The following is a 21192-nucleotide window of genomic DNA, read 5'->3' as shown; positions in this document are numbered from 1 at the left end:
GTGGGGGTTCTGGGGACTCAGGAGAGGTAGTTTGTGGCGCGGGTGGTGGATGTGGGGGGCTGCGGTCGTGCCAGGTGGGGCAGGCAAGGGGGGCTGTGGAGTGCTTTGCCGAGGGGGCGTCTGCCTCTCTCTCGTCTCTAGACCCGTGTGAAGCCATCAGCGTTCACTTGTGGGCTTGTCAGCGGAGCCACCTTGGCTCCGAAACGCGTACAACCTGCTGCATGATGCCCAAAGTCATGGTAGCACAAGCATTGCCCTGGCTGCCACATCACAATGACCTACGGCCTAAAGGAGTGTTTGCCCGCCTCAATCTCTAGGAATTGTGGGATATTCTTGACCTCTTTCAATGCCACACATACCTTTGGGACTCTTGCAGCTGTCACTGCATCCACGAAGGACACGGAAAGGATAGTGCCGAAGAGCCATCCAAAGTTTTCCACCAACTGGCGATACTCTATCGCTAGGTTGGGGAAAAGAAGGGTGACCGGGTGCCAAAGAAACTTGTTGTGGAGTACAAATGCCTCCATAGTAAAGCCACTGTACTAAGGGACCATGTATATGACCCTCTTCGTGGACGCATATGGTGAACTGGCAAGTAACTCTCGAGCTGCATCTACCGAGCTGAGCCTGACCGTGAAAATCCCTTGGTCCATTAGGACCGTGTCCACAATCTGCGCTGTGCCGATGCGCAACGTGGACTGAAGCCAGTCCCGAAGTTAGGCCTTGGCTGGGGAATGTCCTACAACCTGACCATAAATCGCTGTTTTCTTTAGCTCTAGCTTCTTAGCTCCAACGGCTAAGAGTTGCTCCTCAGAGAGGACAACGCACAAGGTGTTTGACTGGGGGCACTTGCTGAGTGCGCCAGTGTTTGACCAATCACGTCGCGGTGCTCCCTGAGGGGAAAAGTTGCTGCAGGGGAGGGAGCAACTTGGAGGGTGGGGGGAACAATGGTGTGGGGGGGGGGGGGGGGGAGGGTTGTTTTGTTTGGCAGTTTTGGGGGAGGGGGTTGTTGGATACCACGGACGGGATCGCGATCCCGGACAAAGGCAGCGCGTCGGGGGGGGGGGGGGGGGGGCTGGATCAGAGGGTGGCCTGGCGGGAGGGGGGGACCAGCAAGGTAGGCAAGGGGTAGGTATGGCAGGGGGACAGTAGGGCGGGGAGGGGGTAGGTATGGCGGGGGTAGTAGGGTGGGCGGGGGGGAGGGGACGGCAGGGTGGGCGGGGGTGGGGGGACTAGCAAGGGGGGGGGGGGGGGAGAGGTCAGGCATAGGCTGGTGGGGGAGGTTGGGCTGCAGGGAAGGCAACGGGACAGGTGATGGATGGCAAAGACAGGGGCGATAATCTTTGGGACTATGTCAGTGGAGAAGAAGTTAGGCCTGGAGTTGTGGCTCCTACTACTCCTCCACGAGGGCATGGACAACGGGTACCTTAGCCTGTTCAACCTGCTCCACTTTAGCTACTTCCCCAAAGATTAGCAGCTCAAAAAGCATGGGATACACGGGATGCACAGACTTTGTCGTTGCTATTAAGAATGAGACCAGCTTGAGACATTAAAGATGGATGAGGGTGATTCTCTGCAGGATCACTCGAATAAAATTCAGGACTTGTGTGAGCAACCTATGAATATCAATGAGTACTATTTAGATGCACAGCTAATATCTACTACATTGAACGCATTACCTCCTTGGTACTTGGCTTTTCATACGGCCCTAAACCTCACCATGAGGATTGCCCCACAGCCGATTACTTTTCTTCAGTTGGTCAGTTTGCTTCTAGAGGAGGAGCAAACAAAAAGAAATAGTGTTGTGAAAATCATAGCCTCTGAGCATGCTTTTATGGCAAGACAGAAAGGCAGAGGCAGCCAAGTAAAGAATGCTCTGTAGAGCTCTGGAACTTCAGGTACTTCATAGGTTAAAAAATAAGGGGCATACAAGCCAAGAAGGGAAAATGCCATTATTGCGAGAAGCCAGGCCATACATCACTGAGTGTAGAAAACACATCGCCAAGGGGAAGAAAAAGGAGTTAGGAATGTCTGTTCTAATGCTCCTTCCACTGCTACTGAGTCAGCGTCCTTTGTTGTAGGCAGGGACTATTGCTTTTACACATGCAGTTATGACTCTTCTTGGGCTGATAGAGCATTTAGGTCTACTGAGGATGCAGGCACTTGGTTTTTTGACAGTGGTACTTCTAGGCACATCACATCTTGCAGAGATTCATTTGCTTCTGTTATTGAAGCTCTAGTTGCCAAGTCTGTATGGTGTGCCAACAATGCATCATACCCTGTTAGAGGTATTTGGGAGATTTTGTTCATAGCCATTGATGGCTCTATTATCCGCCTACAGGATGCTTTGGTTGTGCCAAGAATAAAGGAAGAATTTTCTCTCTATTTCTTCTTTGGATTGCAGGTCACCTTTGATGATGACAGATGCATGGTTAGAGATAAGGAACACATGACTTTGGTCTTGATTGGCACTTTATGTCATGGGTTATATGAGATGGATGCTGTTTCAATTGATCAGTTAGCGTATGTGGCATCCACTTTTACTCCTGCTATGTTATAGACAGAGTTATGGCATGCTCGCATGGGTCATGTGAATTATGGTAGCTTGATGCTCTTACAGTGTACACAGATGCTAGATGGATTACCTCTTTTGGAGAGACCTCCTGAGCACTTGTGCGAAGGATGTATTTTTGGGAAAATGCATCGGTTTTTGTTTCCCCATAATGTTGCTTTTAGAGCCATAGCCAAGTTACAGTTAGTGGATTTAGATGTATGTGGGCCTATGTAGACAAAGTCATTGGGTTGATGTTACTATTTTGTGACTTTTACTGATGACTTTACTGGCTTCTGCTGCGTCTATTCTTTAGTGAAAAAGTTAGAAGTGTATGATGCATTCTTGGCTTTTGTAGCACTTGTTGAGAACCAATCTGGCTGTAAAATAAAAAGACTCTCCGTTCGGACCGAGGGGGGGAATATATGTCCTCTATGCTGAATTCTTTTTTGAAGCAGAAGGGCATTGTTCATCAGTTCACTACTGCTTATACTCCACAAAAGAATGGGGTTGTAGAGAGGAAGAATCAGCCACTCACATGAAGATGGCCAGATGTATGCTGAAAGCAAAGAGCTTGCCACATAGTTTTTGGATGGAAGTCGTAATGTGTGCTTGCCATGTTTTAAACAGATGCCCCACCAAAGCATTAAAGAATGTTGTGCCATTTGAGGATTGGAACAGTTGGAAACCTTCTGTTGGGCACTTTCGTACTTTGAGTGTCTTGCATATGCACACATTCACCAGGCACTTAGAAAAAAGTTGGATAACAAGGCTGTCAAATGCATTTTTGTGGGTTATAGTAGTGAGAGAAAAGGCTATAGACTCTACGACTGTGTCTTTAAAAAGGTATTTGTCAATAGGGATCTCATGACCCCATGGATCCTAGGAGTTACGTGACCATTATGGTTGGACATGAATGTATGGATTGGTACTTGAAGTGGAGCTCCATTTCTAGCCAAAGGGGTAGGCTTCTATGTTCTTGGAGGAGGCTGGTTCTCCCAGTAATTTTTGCAAACTAGATTATACTTTCACCTTGGCAAGCTCAGTCCCTAGCTGAGAAGGTAGGTGTCTATGTCCTTGGGCAGGCTAGTTTTGCTAGTGACTTTTGCACACTAGGCGACATTCTCACCTTCAGGAGCATGATTGTAGGCAAAGACACCTTATCGTTTCTTTGTGGAATTTGTAAAGCCTTTCACACTGTGCCACAAGACTGGCACCTAATCAGGCCATAAACCCTCGAGGTACCATGAAAGGGGGGGGGGGGGTCAGTGGGTTCTGTCAAATACCCACAACAATAACAGAGAATTAAAATTAGTAAGTAGACATCTCCCTGGCTGGCAGCTCTCAAGGAAGAATGTTGGCTACAAGGCCTTGATGATTACCCTCCCTGCTCCCCTCTCTACAGTCCCAGAAAAAAGGAAAAAGTCTTTCTAATGAATGATCCAAATCCACATTGCTCGGTAATAGGTGAGGTACATCCTGAAATTCTAGCTACATAGGTGCGTGATGGGAGTGTTGGGTCTGATGACACCTCAATCTTTAAATGGTGATAACAGTGGTGTTCTGAACTTGTCAAGGCCAGTGAGCTGGTAGGCTCTTGAAAATTAGTCGAAATGATGACTCTAGAGTGCTATGCATCATGTCTTGCTAGTTTGAGCTGGACTGTTGCTTCAAAATGTGCCTACGCAGCCTCTGAGTATTTGGAGCTTCAAAAATATCAATAAGCATCTAGTTGGATACTGAATCATATTGTGCTTCCTTTTCACAGTAGCCCAAAGCTTCAAATGGATTATTTGCAGTTTACCGAGGGCCAAGATTTTGCATCCCTTATAAGTTTCTGAAACTGAGCAGGATGCACTGGTAAAATAATCAAATTTCAAAGAATGATCGTTTACATTGAAACTTAAGATCAATACATGTCAAGCCCTTTTAACTGCTCTGACTGGCATTTCTCTTGGAGCCTTGGAGGTCTCATCTCAAGCAAGAACAGCCCATGCATACTATTTGTAAACGTTTCTTTTTCCAAGATAGGTACATCTGGTCTGTAAAATATCCACAACAATAACAGAGAAATAGAAACAGGGAACAAGACATCTCCCTGGCTGGCAGCTCTCAAGGAAGAATGTCGGCTACAAGGCCATGATGATTACCCTCCCTGGTTCCTTCTCTAGAGGCCCAGAAAAAAGGCAAAAGTCTTTCTAAAGAATGATCCAAATCCACATTGCTTGTTAATAGGCGAGGTACATCCTCAACTTGTAGCTACATAGGTGTGTGATGGGAGTGTTGGGTCTGATGACTCCCCAATCTTGAAATGTGATTCCAGTGGTGTTCTGAATTTATCACAAATAAGTGGGAGGGGACTAAGTGTCAAGGCCAGTGAGCCGGTAGGCTCTTGAAAATTATTTGAAATGATGACTCTAGAGTGCTATGTATGGTGTCTTGCCTGTTTGACCTGGATTGTTCCTTCCAAATGTGCCTATGCAGCCTCTTAGTATTTGTAGCTACATAGATGCCTGATGGGAGTGTTGGCTCTGATGACTCCTCAATCTTTAAATGGTGATTCCAATGGTGTTCTGAATTTGTCACAAATAAGCGGAGGGGGACTAAGTGCCAAGGCCAGTGAGCTGATAAGGCTCTTGAAAATTAGTCGAAAAGATGACTTTAGAGTGCTATGCATGGTGTCTTGCCTGTTTGAGCTGGACTGTTGCTTCCAAATGTGCTTATGCAGCCTCTTAGTATTTGGAGCTTCAAAAATATCAATGAGCATCTAGTTGGATACTGAATTATGTTGTGCTTCTTTTTCACAGCAGCCCAAAGCTTCAGAATGATTATTTGCAAGGGTTAAGATTTTGCATCCCTTATCAGTTTCTGAGCAGGATGTGTTGGTAAAATAATCAAGTTTCAAAGACTGATCGTTTACATTGAAACTTACTATCAATACATGTCAAGCCCTTCTAACTGCTCTGACTGGCATGTTTCTTGGAGGTCTCATCTCAAGCAAGAACAGCCCCTGCATTCTATTTGTAAACTTTCCTTTTTTCAAGAAAAGAGAATTCTATTAATGACACCTCGCAGAAAAAACCCCCTGAGGTAAATACAAAGCACAAAGAACTCTGTGAAGAGTAACTAAGCACATAGAAATTACAACGGTTATGTGAACAAGAAATCTGGTGGGGTAAAATGCCAGACCATCTGAGGGGTAATACGCGAATCCCAAATCTGCAGGAAATCCTCTCTTCTATTCCTCATCCTCTCAGAGCTGCCTTGCATCCTCTCCCATCTCCCATAGGGAGTGTGGACTATTTCTGTCAAGATCCTTGATAAAGACTCCCAAGTGGATATATCCTAAAGATCAATGACCTCACTACATCTCGCAGTCCATATGAACGAAGTTATAATGCTGGAAATCAGCTCCCATCTATGACAATGCCCTTGAGTCCATTGTATCTGTGAGTAATCTGGGGTAGGGATCCTGCTCAGATGCTGTTGAATGATGAGAAAGAAGTGCTCCTTTGAACATCCTCGTAGCCACATGCTGTGGACCTCTATCTGTCACCTAAGCTATGGCCCCCATGTCGCCACCATGGACTCTGTAGTTCCATGAAAAAGTATCCGAAGAGCTCTCCTCCAAACCTTGTGTGCTCTAGGGCAGTCCCATAATCAATGTCTGTGTGTCTCCTCTGGCTCAGCACATCACACACATGCCATTGGGTCCTTGCCATATCCAAGCCAAGTGTTAACTGCTAAACTCCTATGGGCTAGAAGCCATAGAAAGAGAGGCCTGAAGTTGTCATGTAGCCGCCTCCAAAAGTTGTGTAGGAACTCATTTGAGATTCCCTCTCTATGCCAATGGAGGGTGGCTGCTCGCATGGTCTGTCAAGGAAGGGGTCCCTCCACACGAACTCTCCTGGATCCCTTTGAAGTCTTCGTAGTGGCCTCTCATATGCCCAATATCTCCATCCATCTACGAGACAAGTGGCTAGGTCTAGGTCTATGTGCTACTTCCTCTCAAAGTGTGCCACTACTCTTATCCTTTTCCTGCAACCACTAAGTGCTATTAGGTCAAGATTGTCTTGTAGTTGTATCTTTCTACCACTTTGGTGGAACTCCCTCTTTCACGGCCTCAACCATAGCCCTAGCTCCCCTAAGACTATGGAATCTCTACCTTTGAGTCTCCTATGGAAACTCTTGAAATGCAAACCAATCCCCCACTGATGTAGCAACCTGTATAGAGAATCGCCCCCATGACAAGTGTGTCCTCTATCAATGGTGTGGCTTGACTTTGATTTCAAATAATGATTAAAAAGAACAGGCTATCTCCTCTTCTCTTCGCTAGTAGTTGGGGGGAGTTGATGAAGCTCCGAAGATATAGATCTCCATGCTCTAATAATGGCAGCTGAAAATCTCCTTCCAAATCTTTGGTGCTAATCTCTTGCAATATTCAGTGAATGATGGGCACCCCCTTTGATCCGCCCAATGTCCTCCACTAACTGGTGAATGATAGGCCCAAAGGTATGAGTGGCCGTGGAAGACACAAAGAGTATTCCAAAGTTCTTGGAGATTGAGGCAGGAGATTACACCTTTAGGCAATAGGTCACTGTGATTGGGCAACCAGGGCAGTGCCTACACTACCATGACTTTGGGCATCATGCAACAGATTGCACGTGCTTTGGAGCCAAGGTGGCTCTGTCGACAGGCCCGTAGGTGAACGTTGACAACTTCACACAGGTCCGGAGACGACAGAGGGGGAGACAGTAGGGGGGGCCGCAGCCAGCTCCTCAGAGACACAACCTCGGTAGTAGGGAGTAGAAGGGCGAGTGACGTCCCCCCCATCAAAGCACTCTGCAGCCCCCCCTGCCCGCCCCACTCGGCAAGACCGTAGTCCCCCACATCCACCACCTGCGCCAAAGACTACCTCACCTGAAATCCCAAATTCCCCACACCCACCCCACACCTCGCATGGATCCCCCACCGTCCCCCCTGCCAAGCACCCCCCTTGATCCACACCCAGTATAGGTGTTCCCCCCCAGACCAACCCCCCCTCCTCCCACAGGAGGTGATGAGTCACACATGCCTACATCCTTCTCACACCAGCAGTCTTGCCCTCTCCACACAGCCACCAGCTCATCTGCCACTTCCGCGTGTTACACTTTCTCGAGAGAGGCACAGCTGTTACCGCAGGAGTTCTTCCGTAGTGGCCCGTGGTTCTACCTAAGAGTTGTGGAGCGCGGAGAGTTCCCACTACCTATGGAGGTGGGGATATTTGTGGTTCGTAAGTCAAGGAGGGGCAAGGTCCATCTACTAGCACCACCGGATAGACCAAACTATGCCTTTTTCCTTCAGTCCTCTCACTCAGGGGATTGGACGACGACACAGATAGAGGAGGTGAAGAGTCCGTGGCGGACCACATCTCCCAGTGGATGGGAGAAGGACTAGCATTGTTTGCACAGCACATTAACTGGTAGGCTGGTGCCAAGGTCCAATGCTTGAGCATTATCTTTCGAGCCCCTCCACAGTGGAGAGCTCCAATGGATGTGATTGAGTGGCCCCTGGCACAAGCAGCCTATTTCTACCAGTGTACAGAGTCACGACTCTCAACATGGCTGATAGATACATTGGTAGTACCACTTGGAGCATCTATCAACCCTATGGTCCGCCCGAGGCACCATGGGGGATTGGAACACGCCGTCCAGGCCTGCAGCAAAGCGTACTTGTATGCCCAATAGTTCTTTCTTCTCATCAGCTGCTTCCACACCGAATAGATGCCTATTTGGTGAGTCAAAGGTTTCCCCATAAGTTTATACCTTGCATCTTGGAATGTGAATAGTCTCCACTACATTGGGGCATATGGTTCCAGGAAGTTGATTGTTTAGCAGGAGTTGCAGCCGGCCCTTGTGGGACGGATAGACATCCTAGTTTTGCAGGAGCACAAGCTCACTCCCACCCAGGCCTCTTGGGTAGGAAAGGTTCTTCAGGCAGTTTACACACCTACTAGAAGTACGCCATGGGTCCTACGGCAGGAGTGGTGGTGTATGCACCTTTATTGGCCCGAGCCTTACTGCGTGCATATGGGATCATGGGGCGTTTGTGGCAGGGAGGGTTGTATGGGTAAGGTTGGATATTGGGGACTCATTCCTCGGAGTCCTCAATGTCTATGCCCCCACTGAGGTCAGGGCACGCAGTAGGTTCTAGGTGGAGATCGCAGCAGGACTCCCAGAGGTGGACTCTTGGATTGTTGGAGGAGACTTCAACAACCTGGAGGCCTTGGAGGATGAGGAGGATAGAGGTAGAAATTATCAAGGCATGGCTGGGGAGGAGCAGGAGGCATGGGAGGTCTTCCTATTGGCAGTAGGAGCTCGTGATGCTTGGAGAGACCCAGCTTTCCACAGGAGGGAAAGGTCGTTGGACTTCTCGTGGGGATACAGGTGGCTAGGCGGAGTCTTGCTGGAGCGGTTGGACAGGTTCTATGTGGGAGAGTGGGGATGCTCTCGTGGAGGCCAAATAGGGCAGTTGATTGGCACCACTTTGTTCAATCACTGCCCGGTCCTCCTAACACTTGATTCCCTAGCATCTTCCATAGGTACACGATCCTGTGAGATCCCTGACTCGATCTATAGGAGAGAGGAGGTGAAGAGACACATTGAGCAGATTTGGACTAGAGAGTGGAGCAGGAGGGACTGGATTGCAGAGGAGGCTGTAGAGGTCCTAGCTGAGTCAAGCAGTATTTGCCAGGAGGCAGCCCTACAGGCTAGGCAGCAGTGCTGGGAGGAGAGGAGAGCACTCTTACGGGACCTAGCAGCCACACATAGATTATTACAGGAGACACCAAGGGATCCCATCCTCCATGCACAGGAGGTGTGCGTACGAGCAACCATCGTCAGCCTAGAGGACACGCGCTCGGAGTTCTCATTACACACCTTAGCAACCTTCTGGGCGCGGAAGGGGGACACGATGTGCAGGGAGTTCTTTCAGGCCCACTAGCCCCGCACCTCAGGAGAGCAGATACGTAGCCTTCAGGATCAATATGGGAGGATTTGCTCTAGCCCAGACCAGGTGATGGAGATTACCAGTGACTACTACAGACGCCTCTTCCAGCAGCATACAACCTTAACCAGAGGACAACGTTGCAGATAGCAGGTTTGGGATCACATCCTAGCCCTCGTCATAGAGGAGATGGGGCGCTCCCTCCTTGCTCCCTTCACTAGAGAAGGAACTAGAGGAGGCTTTTCATAAATAGGATGGGCAGAAATGCTCGAGAGAGGATGGCCTCAGGACACATGCCAGGGAGTCTTTCGGCAGGCCTTATCAGTCTTCTCCCAAAAGGGGGAGACTGGTTGGAGCTTTCCTAGTGGAGACTGATCACCTTATTATTAGTGGCCTATAAGGTACTGGCAAAGATGATTGGTAGGCGACTATGTCCCGTGCTTCTAGACATCATTCATGACACACAAACAAGCTTTATCTAGGATAAGAGCATCCTAGACAGTGTATTCACCTTCTTTGAGGCGACAGAGTGGGCTCAGCACAGTGGGCAGAGATTGGCCGTACTACTCTTGGATTTCGAGAAAGCTTATGACAGGGTGGATAAGGATTTCCTAGAGCGCACCATGGTGAGGTTGGGTTTTCCCCAAGCTTGGATTCGCAGGGTCTCCACACTTTATAGATCGGCCACCAACAGGGTTCTCATAGGTGGTAGGCGAGGGGAGGAGTTTCGGCTGGAAAGATCGAAATGATAGGACTGCCTCCCGGCCCCGTACATGTTCTTACTCTTTGCAGAGGCGATGTGTCACTTCCTCAAGTCACGTGTGAGCGGATTACACGGCCTCCAACTTCGAGTGAGAGAGGAGTATGTAGATGATATAACACTCTAGATAGAGGACAATGAGTTGATGCTAGAGAGAGTGAGGCTGGCTCTTGAGGTGTTCTGTTCTCTAGGGGGAGCAAAAATGAATTGGCGAAAGTCGGTTGGTTTTTGTCCACCTCGGATTTAGATGGGTGAGTAGAGGGCAGACCGTCCGTTACCTAGGGTTCCAGGTGGGACTCGACATCATTCCCACCCAGCAGTTTCTTCCAATCCTTGGTTCTATTCAGAGGAAGTTGACCTACTAGAGCACGACTCGCCTCTCACTAGTAGGCCGAGCCCTAGTGGTTAACCCAGTCCTCCTAGCGACGGCCTGGTACATCGCCTCATATTGGTGCTTCTCCTCATCCTGCGTAGTGCAGCTTCATTGCCTAGTGCGGAACTTCCTTTGGTATGGGTTAGACGGCTCTAGGAATTCTAGGGCCAAGATGGCGTGGGCGACCATCATACTTCATCAGTCTGAGGGAGGGCTTGGGATCATAGACCCAGAGTATCACAGCATGGCCCTCTTGGGCAAGCTAGTTGTCCGCGGTCTCACACTAGGAGGGCAAACCTGGAAGGTCCTATTGTAGGAGGGTCTTCAAGATTGTAGACTGAGGCTTGGCGATGAGTGGAGACTGTCCTTGAGATGGATCTTCATGTCAGCTCCGATCCCCCCCCCTTAGATCACATTTCTTACATAGCTTGCTTCGTGTGTGGCAGGGCCTTCGTAAGGCCATAATAAGAGCCCCCGAGGCTGCTAGGAGGAGATAGACGGTCAGCCGTTGATTTGGAACCCCTAGGTTAGAGATCAGGAAGGGGCACAGATTGGCAAGCGCCCCCACATCCAGTGGGCTGGTTGGGAGGCCCGGCTCCTCGTAGCATCAGGACATGGTGGGAGGTGTATAGGATGGTGGATGAGGAGGTGGTGCAGAGAGTATTAGGCTGCCAGAGAGGAGTGGAGTTGAGGAGAAGGGAGACAGACACAGTAATACCTCAAGAGTGGCTTGCTCCCCCGATACGAGAGCCGATAGAGCCTGGGGAGGTATAGGCCGCTAGGTTTTCACCAGCAGGCATCCCCCTGCAGGTGGCAGGTAGAGTGGGTGGTGCTCCACCTGGGATCTTCACCATACAGGAGGGGGGGGCGTCTTTGGCTTTTGACAGAGGGCAACAGGATGAGGAGTTAGCTGTCCTTTTATGGAGGAGGATCCGAGTGATTGGCCTTTAGGGGAAGACATGGCAGCTGGAGCCTTTTGTCTTCTAGGAGGAGCTTAGGGAGTGGCACCTTTGGTTCTGGGAGGGCAGGCCACTTGATGAGCTGGAGTGGGATCCAGGAGAGTGGCTACGGCCGGCCATTGCGGTTGCCAAGCAGCCACTGAGGTTCATGGAGTACACTGCCAGGATTGGTAGACATTACCTGATGTAGGAGGATATGGATTGCGCCTCGTCACATAGCAGGCAGTGGGCCGAGCATAGCATCATGGAGCCTTTCCGACGAACCTTCTGGCGCCGCCTATGGGATAGCTGGAGGCTGAGGAGGGTATCGTATTTCTTATGGCTAAAGGCACATGGAGGCTTGGCGGTGGGAAGTTGGCTTGCCCAGATGTAGGAGGAAGGTTGTAAGCACTGCACACAGCAGCCCCTGAAAACCCCAAAGCATTGCCTTTGGTCGTGTGAGACAGTGCAGCTCATGTGGAGGGGAGCATGCCGCATCCTTCGCCGTATAACATGCAGCCTTGGATGTATCTCATGGGGAGCTTTCTGCTGGCAGGCAGTCAACCAGGGCCGTCACCTTCTGTATGAGGCCAGGATGCAGGACATGATATTCATTATTGAGGCAGGGTCATGCGCAGTGGTCGGTTTGGAAGCTCTACCCATCCTTCAAGTACTGGAGCCCATAGCAGACTGCTTTGAGGTATTGGAGATCATAGGGAGTCTTACTGATTGGCATATTTGGAAGGCGCGGTGTCGGGAGGCTTTCTGTGGAGAGAGACTTTCAGTACAAATGACCTTAGCAGAGCTTTGGACCTCCATCATCCACTCCCTCCATAGCCGATGGGATCAGGTGCAGGGCTCGTCAAGAGCTCCGTTGTCATCTCGTGCGCACTTGGGGCGTCCAGGACCTAATTTTCGTGATGCAGGTAGGCAGCCCTAGATGGCGATACACCGCCCCCGCCCCCCCCCCCCCCCCCCCCCCCCCATGGCTTCTTGCCCCCATCCCCCCCCAAACCACCTTGAGAGGCTTGTCTACTTGATGTATTTGTGACAGCTCCAGCTAGTCTGTTGAGCATGAGCACTCCGTTGTAATCAGATTTTTTGAGTAATATAATCAGGCACATTTGACTTGAAAAAAAAAAAAACTTTTATTTAATGCTCATATTGAGAGGTGCCAATTGGTCCTTTGAGGTAATGTCAATCCCCACATGGCATTTGAGATATCTCACAACTATCTGGGGGGGAAGCCGCATGAAATCCTCATGTAGTGGCCACTCCGGTAGTCTAGTGTCACACACCCAAAATCCATAGGATTTGCACAAATTAATTAGGGTTCTTGATGCTCTGCAATTCTCTACATGGCCGTAACAAAGGATCTAAAGTTACCCTCATCCCCATCTAGGTAAACTGATGTGTCATCAGCAAACTCCACATCAATAAGCTCCTCAAACTTGAGGATGGGTAGCTTGATGCCTATGATGCCTATAGATCTATCTCTCATGGCCGCTACTACAAATAAAAACAAGAAACAAGCTAGTGGACATCCTTATTTGACTGATATATGATGCTGAATCTATCTCCTGTTGCCCCACCAGTCATGGCCTGGCTATGTGCTGAAGAGAATAGAGAGCTGCTACTCCCTTGACCCACTTCTCTAGAAAGCCCATCCTCAACATTGTGCGTGTGCCCTACAGGAACTCCCAATCCATGTGATCATATGCCTTTTCGAAGTCGAGGAGGATCACAATAAGGTCTTCTGAGAGTGCAGCATCTTGGACAAAATTTTCAGCATTTTATTTGTAAACTTAGAACCATGAGAGTGCAGCATCTTGGACAAAATTTTCAGCATTTTATTTGTAAACTTAGAACCATAGATATAGGTTTTATATCATTGAGTTGACCTATCAAAGCATTCGTCAATGATTCAAATATTCTTTCTAAGTGGTGTAGAATGTCTGAAAGATTACATTGGGTAGCGTTTATTTAGCTGCACAAATGTTTGTGAGGAATCACAACTGAAAGAACTTAATGAACATAATCTTACAACCAGGGTTAGTAAGTTGCGGATGCAATGGTGAATGGACATTAGAATCTAATACTTGCAGTTAAACTTTTCAGAGAGAAAACAATGACATTCTGAGAAAATGAGTGGAACAGGTTGCTGATCGTTTTGTAGGTCAATGGGCTGGTGATGCAATGAGCTACCAGGATGAGGGGATGTCCAATCCGTCAAAAGCTGCAGAGTACTGTTTAACAAGATTTCGAAAGCTTTCTCAATCAGGACCTCGCAGATTACCACCCTTGCATGTGGAAATAAATGCCGTGGAGGTTGGAAACCTACATTTTCTGGTTTTAACTATAGCCTCCTTCATATTGGTACATTGAAATTCTCTTTAAAAGTGGGGCTACTATATTTTAATTTTTAAAACTATAATAAAGCAATCATTCTCAGATCTCTCTCTTGATTCCAGACCCCATCCACCCTACTGAGAAAAGTTTTTTGGGGGAGTGCAGCGCATCTTGGACAATATTTTTACCTTTTGGGAATGCACATCTTTTGTATGATCCAGGAGACAGGACCTCATTGTGTTATTTCTTGATTTCGAGAAGGATTATGACAAAGTTGATTAGAAGTTCTTGGAGGGCAGCATGCTGAGGATGGGTTTTCCAAAGCAGTGAATCAGGGGTGCAGCAGCCCTATATTCCAGAGCTGATAGTGAGGCTCTTATTGGTGGTGCTAGAGGTGACACATTTAGCATTCAGAGAACATTGTAACAGGAATGCCCCCTTGCACTTCTTCTCTTCCTATTTGTTGAAGAGCCCATGAGCTCTTTTCTTAGGGATAGAACTGTGGGCATTGGAGGCATCAGACTCCCATCCCAGAGTTTGAGGAGTTGTTGGATGCAGAGTTTGCAAATGGCACAACTGTCTACCAGGATGGGGATGAGGAAAAATTCATGGCCTGTGTAGCTGTGATGGAGGTTTTTCTGCAGAGCTTCAAGAGCTCTCATTAGTTAGCACAAACCCTACGGAATTTGGATTTGTGTAACTCGCAGGCAGATTGGAGGCCACATGAGAAATTCAGTTGGGTTCCTATGGAACTTCAATGAGATACTTTAGCTGTCATGTAGGCATTGATATTACCTTAGAGCATCAGCTTGTGCCCTTACTCCTGAGCATAAGGCAGAAGTTGCTGTATGGGAGGACAATGAGATTATTACTAGGAGGGAGGGTTGTTGTGGCTAACCAATTTTTCCTTGCCACCTCCTATTGGGCCTCCAAGGTCATGCATTGGCCAGCTGAAAATGCTCATTAGGTATTTCATTTTGTGGGTTGGAGATGGTAGTCCTGTGATGGCTAAGATAGCCCATAATGTCATTATTCAGTCTAGATCTAGAGGTGGTTTGCAGACCATTGACCTAGACAATCAAAGTAGAGCATTGATGGTGAAGCTTATTGTGAGGGGCCTTCTTCTAGGCAAGGTTTGAGCGGAAGTGACACATTGACTCAGATCTAGCCACTTATCTTGTAGATGGATGGAGATATTGGGCTTCTCTCAGAGATGATAACCGTATCCAAGAGAGTGGGTGTGGATATCCATTCATTGATAGACCATGTGACGTGGCCTTCTTTGGCTACACTACTAGGCTGGGAAGGAGGATACAAATGAGCAAGATTGGAGCATAGGTAGCAAGCACTTTACATTGGCTCAGAGAGGGAATCTCAAATGAGTTCTTATATGAGGTTTGGAGGAGGCTATATCAATGCTTTAGGACTAGGAAGATATCTCTCTTCCTATGACTTTTAGCTCATTGGAGCTTAGTGGTTGGCACATGGCTTAGATATAGGAAGGATCTAGTGGCATACACGAGATGTGGTGAGGCAAAGGAGACATAGAGACACTGCCTATGGAGATACCCTAGGGTTGAGGAGTTATAGAGGAGAGACCTCAGGATGATAGTTCACGGCAAACGAGAGACCATGGTGGCGACCTAGGGGGCTGTAGCCTGGGTCATAGATAGAGGCCCAACATGTAGTTATGAGGATGTTCAGGGGAGCTTTTCTTTTCTCATCACTGGACAACATTTCAATAGGATCCCCACTCTAGATTTTTCGTAGAGGCATAGTGGACCTAGGACACTATCACGGATAGGAGCTGATTGCTAGTATCACAGCCTGGTAAATCTTGATCACAGAGACTCTATTGAGGATTCAGCTAGAGATCATCCAGACTTCACATGGGAGAGATGGGAGAGGATGCAAGGTATCTTTGAGAGGAAGAGGGGGATGGTTTCTTCGATCATGGCACTTGTAGATATGAGGATCTTCAAGGGTGTCATGCTTACCTTGTTTGTGGACTTGTGAGCATGATTGCCATGCTAGAGCTCTCATTGGTAGTGTGGACCTAGGGGCATGGTCACAGATGGAAGGTCATAGCTAGCATTATTTCCTATAATATGTTGACCACCAAATGCAACCATGCTATAGATTTATTGGAAATATCTACTGCAAAGAATCTCTCCATGATCTGGACAAAGATTGTCCACATCCTTTGGGGGAGATAGGAGTGGATATAGGGGAATTGGAGATTATGAGGAGAGATGTGGTTCTCAGGACCTAGGATTCGGCACTTTCTTCCAATCTCATCCCCATATATTCTGGTGCTATCTAAGACCTTATGGTTGATTATTCATTTAGGCCTTGTAATAGTCTCCCCCTTGTTTTTTTTCCCCCCCATGAAAGTCCCTTACAGGGTTGCTTTGTACTTTGTATTTTGGCTCGGGATACCTTTTCCTAAGGGGACTTATTAATAGGACTTCTCTCTTTCTCTATAAAAGAAATTATTTATCTTACAGATAAGGTTTTTCTTAGCTGCAAAGAGTTTAGCTTGATAAGATGTGAACCATGTACTAACCATTCTACCATCGCACCTAAGTGCCACTAGACTGCAATCTATAATTTTGCTTCTCACCCTGCCCACCATTCTGCCTGCCTTGCTACTTCCCATCTCTCTAACTGCCTCCCTGCCCAGCATACTTTGCAGTCTCTAGAGTACAGCCTCCCCTCCCCTCTTCTCACTCACTTCTCACGGACACACTTTTGGGCAGCTCTTGTAGGGTGCTTGCCACTGGGCATATCATTGAAGTCCCCAGCAAAGGGGATTTTCAGTTGGCAGCTCCTAGTATGTGAGGAATGCCTTTTTAGAGCAGGCATTGTTTGTGGGATTTTGATCAGGCAGAGGAGATATGGAGGAGACCGCTTATAGTCTTCCATTATATGTGTGAGATTGGTGACTTATGAAAAGTAGCTTGGGTTGCAAATAGAGGCCCTGCATTACATTTGGATACAAGGATCTTGAGGGGAGCTATTTCTCATGTTTGGTCAGGATTTGAGCATTGTTATAACTCACGACCTTTCTCAAATATAGTGGATTGAGAGGCATCATCATCACAGATGGGTGTTTATTGCCAGCATTTTCTGTTTCTACATCTAGACTATGAGATGTAGTCATGCATAGACTCGCAAGATAAACCCACATTAGATACACTCCAAGATTTGGACAAAGATTGTTAGCACACTCTGCGATAGATAGGAGAGACTATAGGCTAGGTTGGAGCATGAGGAGAAGGAGAGATGCTATTCTTCGCAGTACGGACTCTAGCACCTTCTTCCATTTAGAGTCACACATGGTTTGGCATTGGCTATTCACTTTAGTGCTTGTACATCTAGACTGTGAGATCAAGCCATGTTATTGACCTTCAGGGCATATACATAGCAGAGACTCTATCAAGGATTTGGATAGAGATCATCCACACTCTTTGTGGGAGATGGAAGAGGATGCAGAGCAGCTCTAAGAGGATGAGGAGGAGAGAAAAGCCTTCTTGTAGACATGGGACTCAAGCATCTTCTTCCATACTACCCCTTAGATGGTTTGGCATCATATCGCACTAGATTGGTTGTTCACATAACCATGGTATTTGTAATGTACTTCGTTACTCTTTATAGAGTTCCTTGTACTTTGTATTTTTCCTGAAGTTTTTCTCCAAGGTGTTATTAATAGAAATTTGTTTTCTTGAAAAACGAAAATTCTATTCAGACAATTAAATGACCTAGGTTGGTTTTGTTATCACATTTGATCTCTTCTTGGCAAGATCTATTGTTTATTACTAATTAGTGCCCATTAGACTCCAAACAAAATGCCAATCCCCTATGAGCTAAACCGTTAACCTTTCTAGATTGATGCATTGGTGAGACAAATTGGTTGTTCAAAAAAGAAGATGATAGAATGGCATGATTAGGTTTGAGGATGGTGAGAGATCCTGCTAATTTCTCACTAACCAAGGTTTAATTCATTTCTTCATCTACGATGGGTTAAGAAAATGCAATGTACCATAAGATGATAGAGGATAAAAGATGGTTTACTGAAAAGGCTAATAAGGTGTGGTCATACATAGAGGGCACCCAAAATGTCACAATAGGTTGCTACAGTTTATGGAAGTCAAATATCCCATATCAAGGCAAGGTTTGTATCTAGATAGTTCTGATTAGAGGCCGCCTTATTGATCATATAATTTGGTGACACAAGATTGCTGGTGGCCATTGTGTGTTTTGCACTACATGTGTGGAAACTACATCTCATCTTTTCTTGCGCAATTGCTAGACAAATTTGAGATTCTATTTCTAGGGTTTGAAGTTCAATGGCATATCAAAGAATAACTACTCGTGCATTGGTCTTGGGAAGATTACCAAAGATTGACACATTACAGACACAATATTCTCACTTGTTTCATTTCTTATATTGAATTGGTCTTTGGCACATCTGGCATGCTAGAAATGCTTTTATCTTCAACTCTACCTCTAGAAGTCATGGTCATATCAGTTGCATTAGAGGCTTATTGTTATGGTAGGTAGCTTCTATGATATCAATAGGGGGTTGTCATCCGTGATGTGGCTACTCTATGGTTAGAGATTATTCATAGGACTTTGAGCATTGCTACTGTTTGATGGTGCAGGATATTCTTACTATGTGGGTGAAAGTCCGCAACCCTGTTTAATCTCTAGGGTGCTCATTACTCTCTTTGGTGGCCCTTTCGATGCTCACACCATACATGTCATGGTCTCATATAAAGCCGAATAAGGTAGATTTTATGGTTTTATAATGATTTTTTTTAAAAAATGGTTAGTAATGCTTGGATTTGATTGCTAATTCTCTATTTGATTAGTCATATTGATATAATCGTAAAAAAATCATTTGTATAATAATTGTATGCAAAACACGTAAAACCCCAGACTAGGTGATTTTAGAAAAAATATGTGATTTTTTGTAATTTTGGTATGCATTTGCCATTCCCATGGAATGAAATATACAAAGAAATATTTTTTAAATAAGAATAACCAATTTGCACATGAAAATTACTAATTATCTGTAATTTAATATAAATAAATAGAGAAAATTAAAGAAAAATGGAGAAAATCAAATCTTTTACATCATAAAAATAAAGAAAAATAAGATTAATGTCTGTGATTATATAATGGAGCTAAAGCATGAGGTTTAGCCTCAATTAAGCCCTATTTTATTGTTAGAGTGAGGTTTTTATTGCTTTCAATAAAGAAAAATCAATTTAAAAACCATGCCTACACTTATCAACGCATACAAAATTTTAAACGGTAGGAGGTAGGGGGTTGTTGAGGGTTGAAGTACGTTAAATTCATATGTTTAATGTTGTATATCATATAGAGTTCACGGTTGTTTAAATTTAAAGAGACTAATATTGATCCATGTAGCTGATTATGGACTCCAATATCCTCTCTAAGTTTGATACAGAGGAGTACAACGATGACTCAAGTGACCTGTTTCTCGTCATCTTCCTTGCCTTCCCATCTCTTCTGCCCTGCTCGCGACCATCATCCTCGACCTGTTCTGACATTCCTTGGCGCCCTGCTCTACGTCGGATTGCGTGGGTCTGGCGACCTGCTCTAATCCCAGGTGTTGGGTATTTGACTCACGCCTCACTTATGCCTACGCCCATATGGGAGTGTCGGTGATCAGTAGGACACTGGGGCACTTTTTACTCTCGGTAGGAGAGGTTTTTTCCCCCAGACTTATAGTCTTATTGTCGCATGTGCTTATGTGTTTATGTTACACACTTATGGGCACTTAGTGTGTGTCGGGTGTGAACACCCCCTACAACCCTAAGGTTTAAGGGTTGTACTTTGTACTTTCTAGTTACACACTCTTTCAGTCTATTCTCTTGGGTGTCGTGCTTCACTCTGTCTCTCACTCTCACACTGTCTACTGAATCTCAGCTGCACCTCGATCCTTCCATCTCACATTTGGTATCAGAGCAGTCTGTAGTCTGTAGACTGAAGCTCCCACTGTCTGCAACCCCCGCCAGTTCTCAGATCTGCTCCAGGCCTTCAGCTCCAGCCGATAGCGCAGCTCGTCTGCCTACTTCTGCTTGTCAGGCAAGACCTGTAGCTCGTCTGTGCGCCAGCACCGCCTGTGGTATCCAAGCGCAGCCTGTCTGTGGCCGCCTGCCTGTGGCACGCCACCTGTCTCTGCGCCTGTCTGTCTGCTAGCGCGCAGGTTCAGACGTCGCCTCTAGTCGCTAGCGTGCAGCTAGCGTGCCTGCTCGTCTTCAGCCTCGCGCTCGTCAGTCGCCAGCACGGTTAGTCAACAGCTTCCCGCTCGTCAGTCGCCAACCTCCTTCTCGCCGTCAGACGCCAGGGCTCCACGTCGTCAAACGCAAGGGCTACTCGTTTCCTATGCCGCCTGCCTGCTACACGTCAGCACTGTCGCTTGCGTCTGCCCAACGACCAGCAGTCCGTCCACACCGTCTGACCAGCACGTCAGCCTGCTCCACGTCAGGTAAATTTTAAACAAAATTTTTTAATTTTAGCCCAGAACAAAGTTCTGGAAGAGGAGGTTCATACGCGGCAAGCACAGCACAGGATACATGCGATAAATTTGATGCAAATTTCTGGATTGGATCATCAGAAATTTTGGGGCTTTTGTGTATTTTGAGGACAGTTGCATATGACTTGTTGATACAGTCACAAAAAGACTGTTTTGAGAGACATTTTGGCAAAAAATTTTGGGGATTTTGATATAACAGTGTTGTTGAGCATTGTTTGCACCTTGGGAAGCGTGCATTAAAAGACAGTTTTTTGACAGAGTATGCCCTTGCACATTAATTGCAAAAGCGTGTTTGCTGCAATATCTGGAAATTTGCAGATTTCCAGTCCATACTGCTTTGACATTGCTCATTTGTCTTTGGAAATTTGTCATAATGGCAAATCAGGGAGGTGATGTCTTTAGGTATGTATCCAAGAAAGACAGATTGGACGGAAACAATTGTTCGCTATGGTCATTCATGATGAAGAATGTATTAGTGGCCAAGAATTTATGGGATTATGTCAGTGGAGAGGAAACTCGACCAGGAGTTGTAGCTCCCGTTACTCCTCCTCCCCATGGCGCACGTGGACAACAGGGACCTCAGCCCGCTCCACCTCAGTCACTTTCTCCAAGAACTGCAGCTCAAAAAGCTTGGGATACACGTGATGCACAGGCCTTGTCGCTGATTGC

The 21192-nt window shown here is 46.7% G+C and overlaps 1 protein-coding gene across 1 annotated transcript in view; it reads left to right on the top strand.

The window, feature by feature from the left end:
- LOC148020974 (uncharacterized) overlaps nt 1-21192 on the top strand; it is a 251506-nt gene that overhangs the window by 110855 nt on the left and 119459 nt on the right. The window contains exon 4 of the mRNA XM_087699486.1: nt 13783-13934. Within this exon, the coding sequence (XP_087555612.1) occupies nt 13783-13934 (152 nt within the window). The remainder of the gene's footprint in view (nt 1-13782; nt 13935-21192) is intronic.

This window comes from Lygodium microphyllum, chromosome 18 (assembly GCF_053477565.2).
Source record: "Lygodium microphyllum isolate KBCC chromosome 18, Lygodium_microphyllum_v1.1.10, whole genome shotgun sequence".
Taxonomy (NCBI): domain Eukaryota; kingdom Viridiplantae; phylum Streptophyta; class Polypodiopsida; order Schizaeales; family Lygodiaceae; genus Lygodium; species Lygodium microphyllum.
Note: the sequence above shows the minus strand (reverse complement) of the source record. Positions and strands in the feature narration are given on the sequence as shown.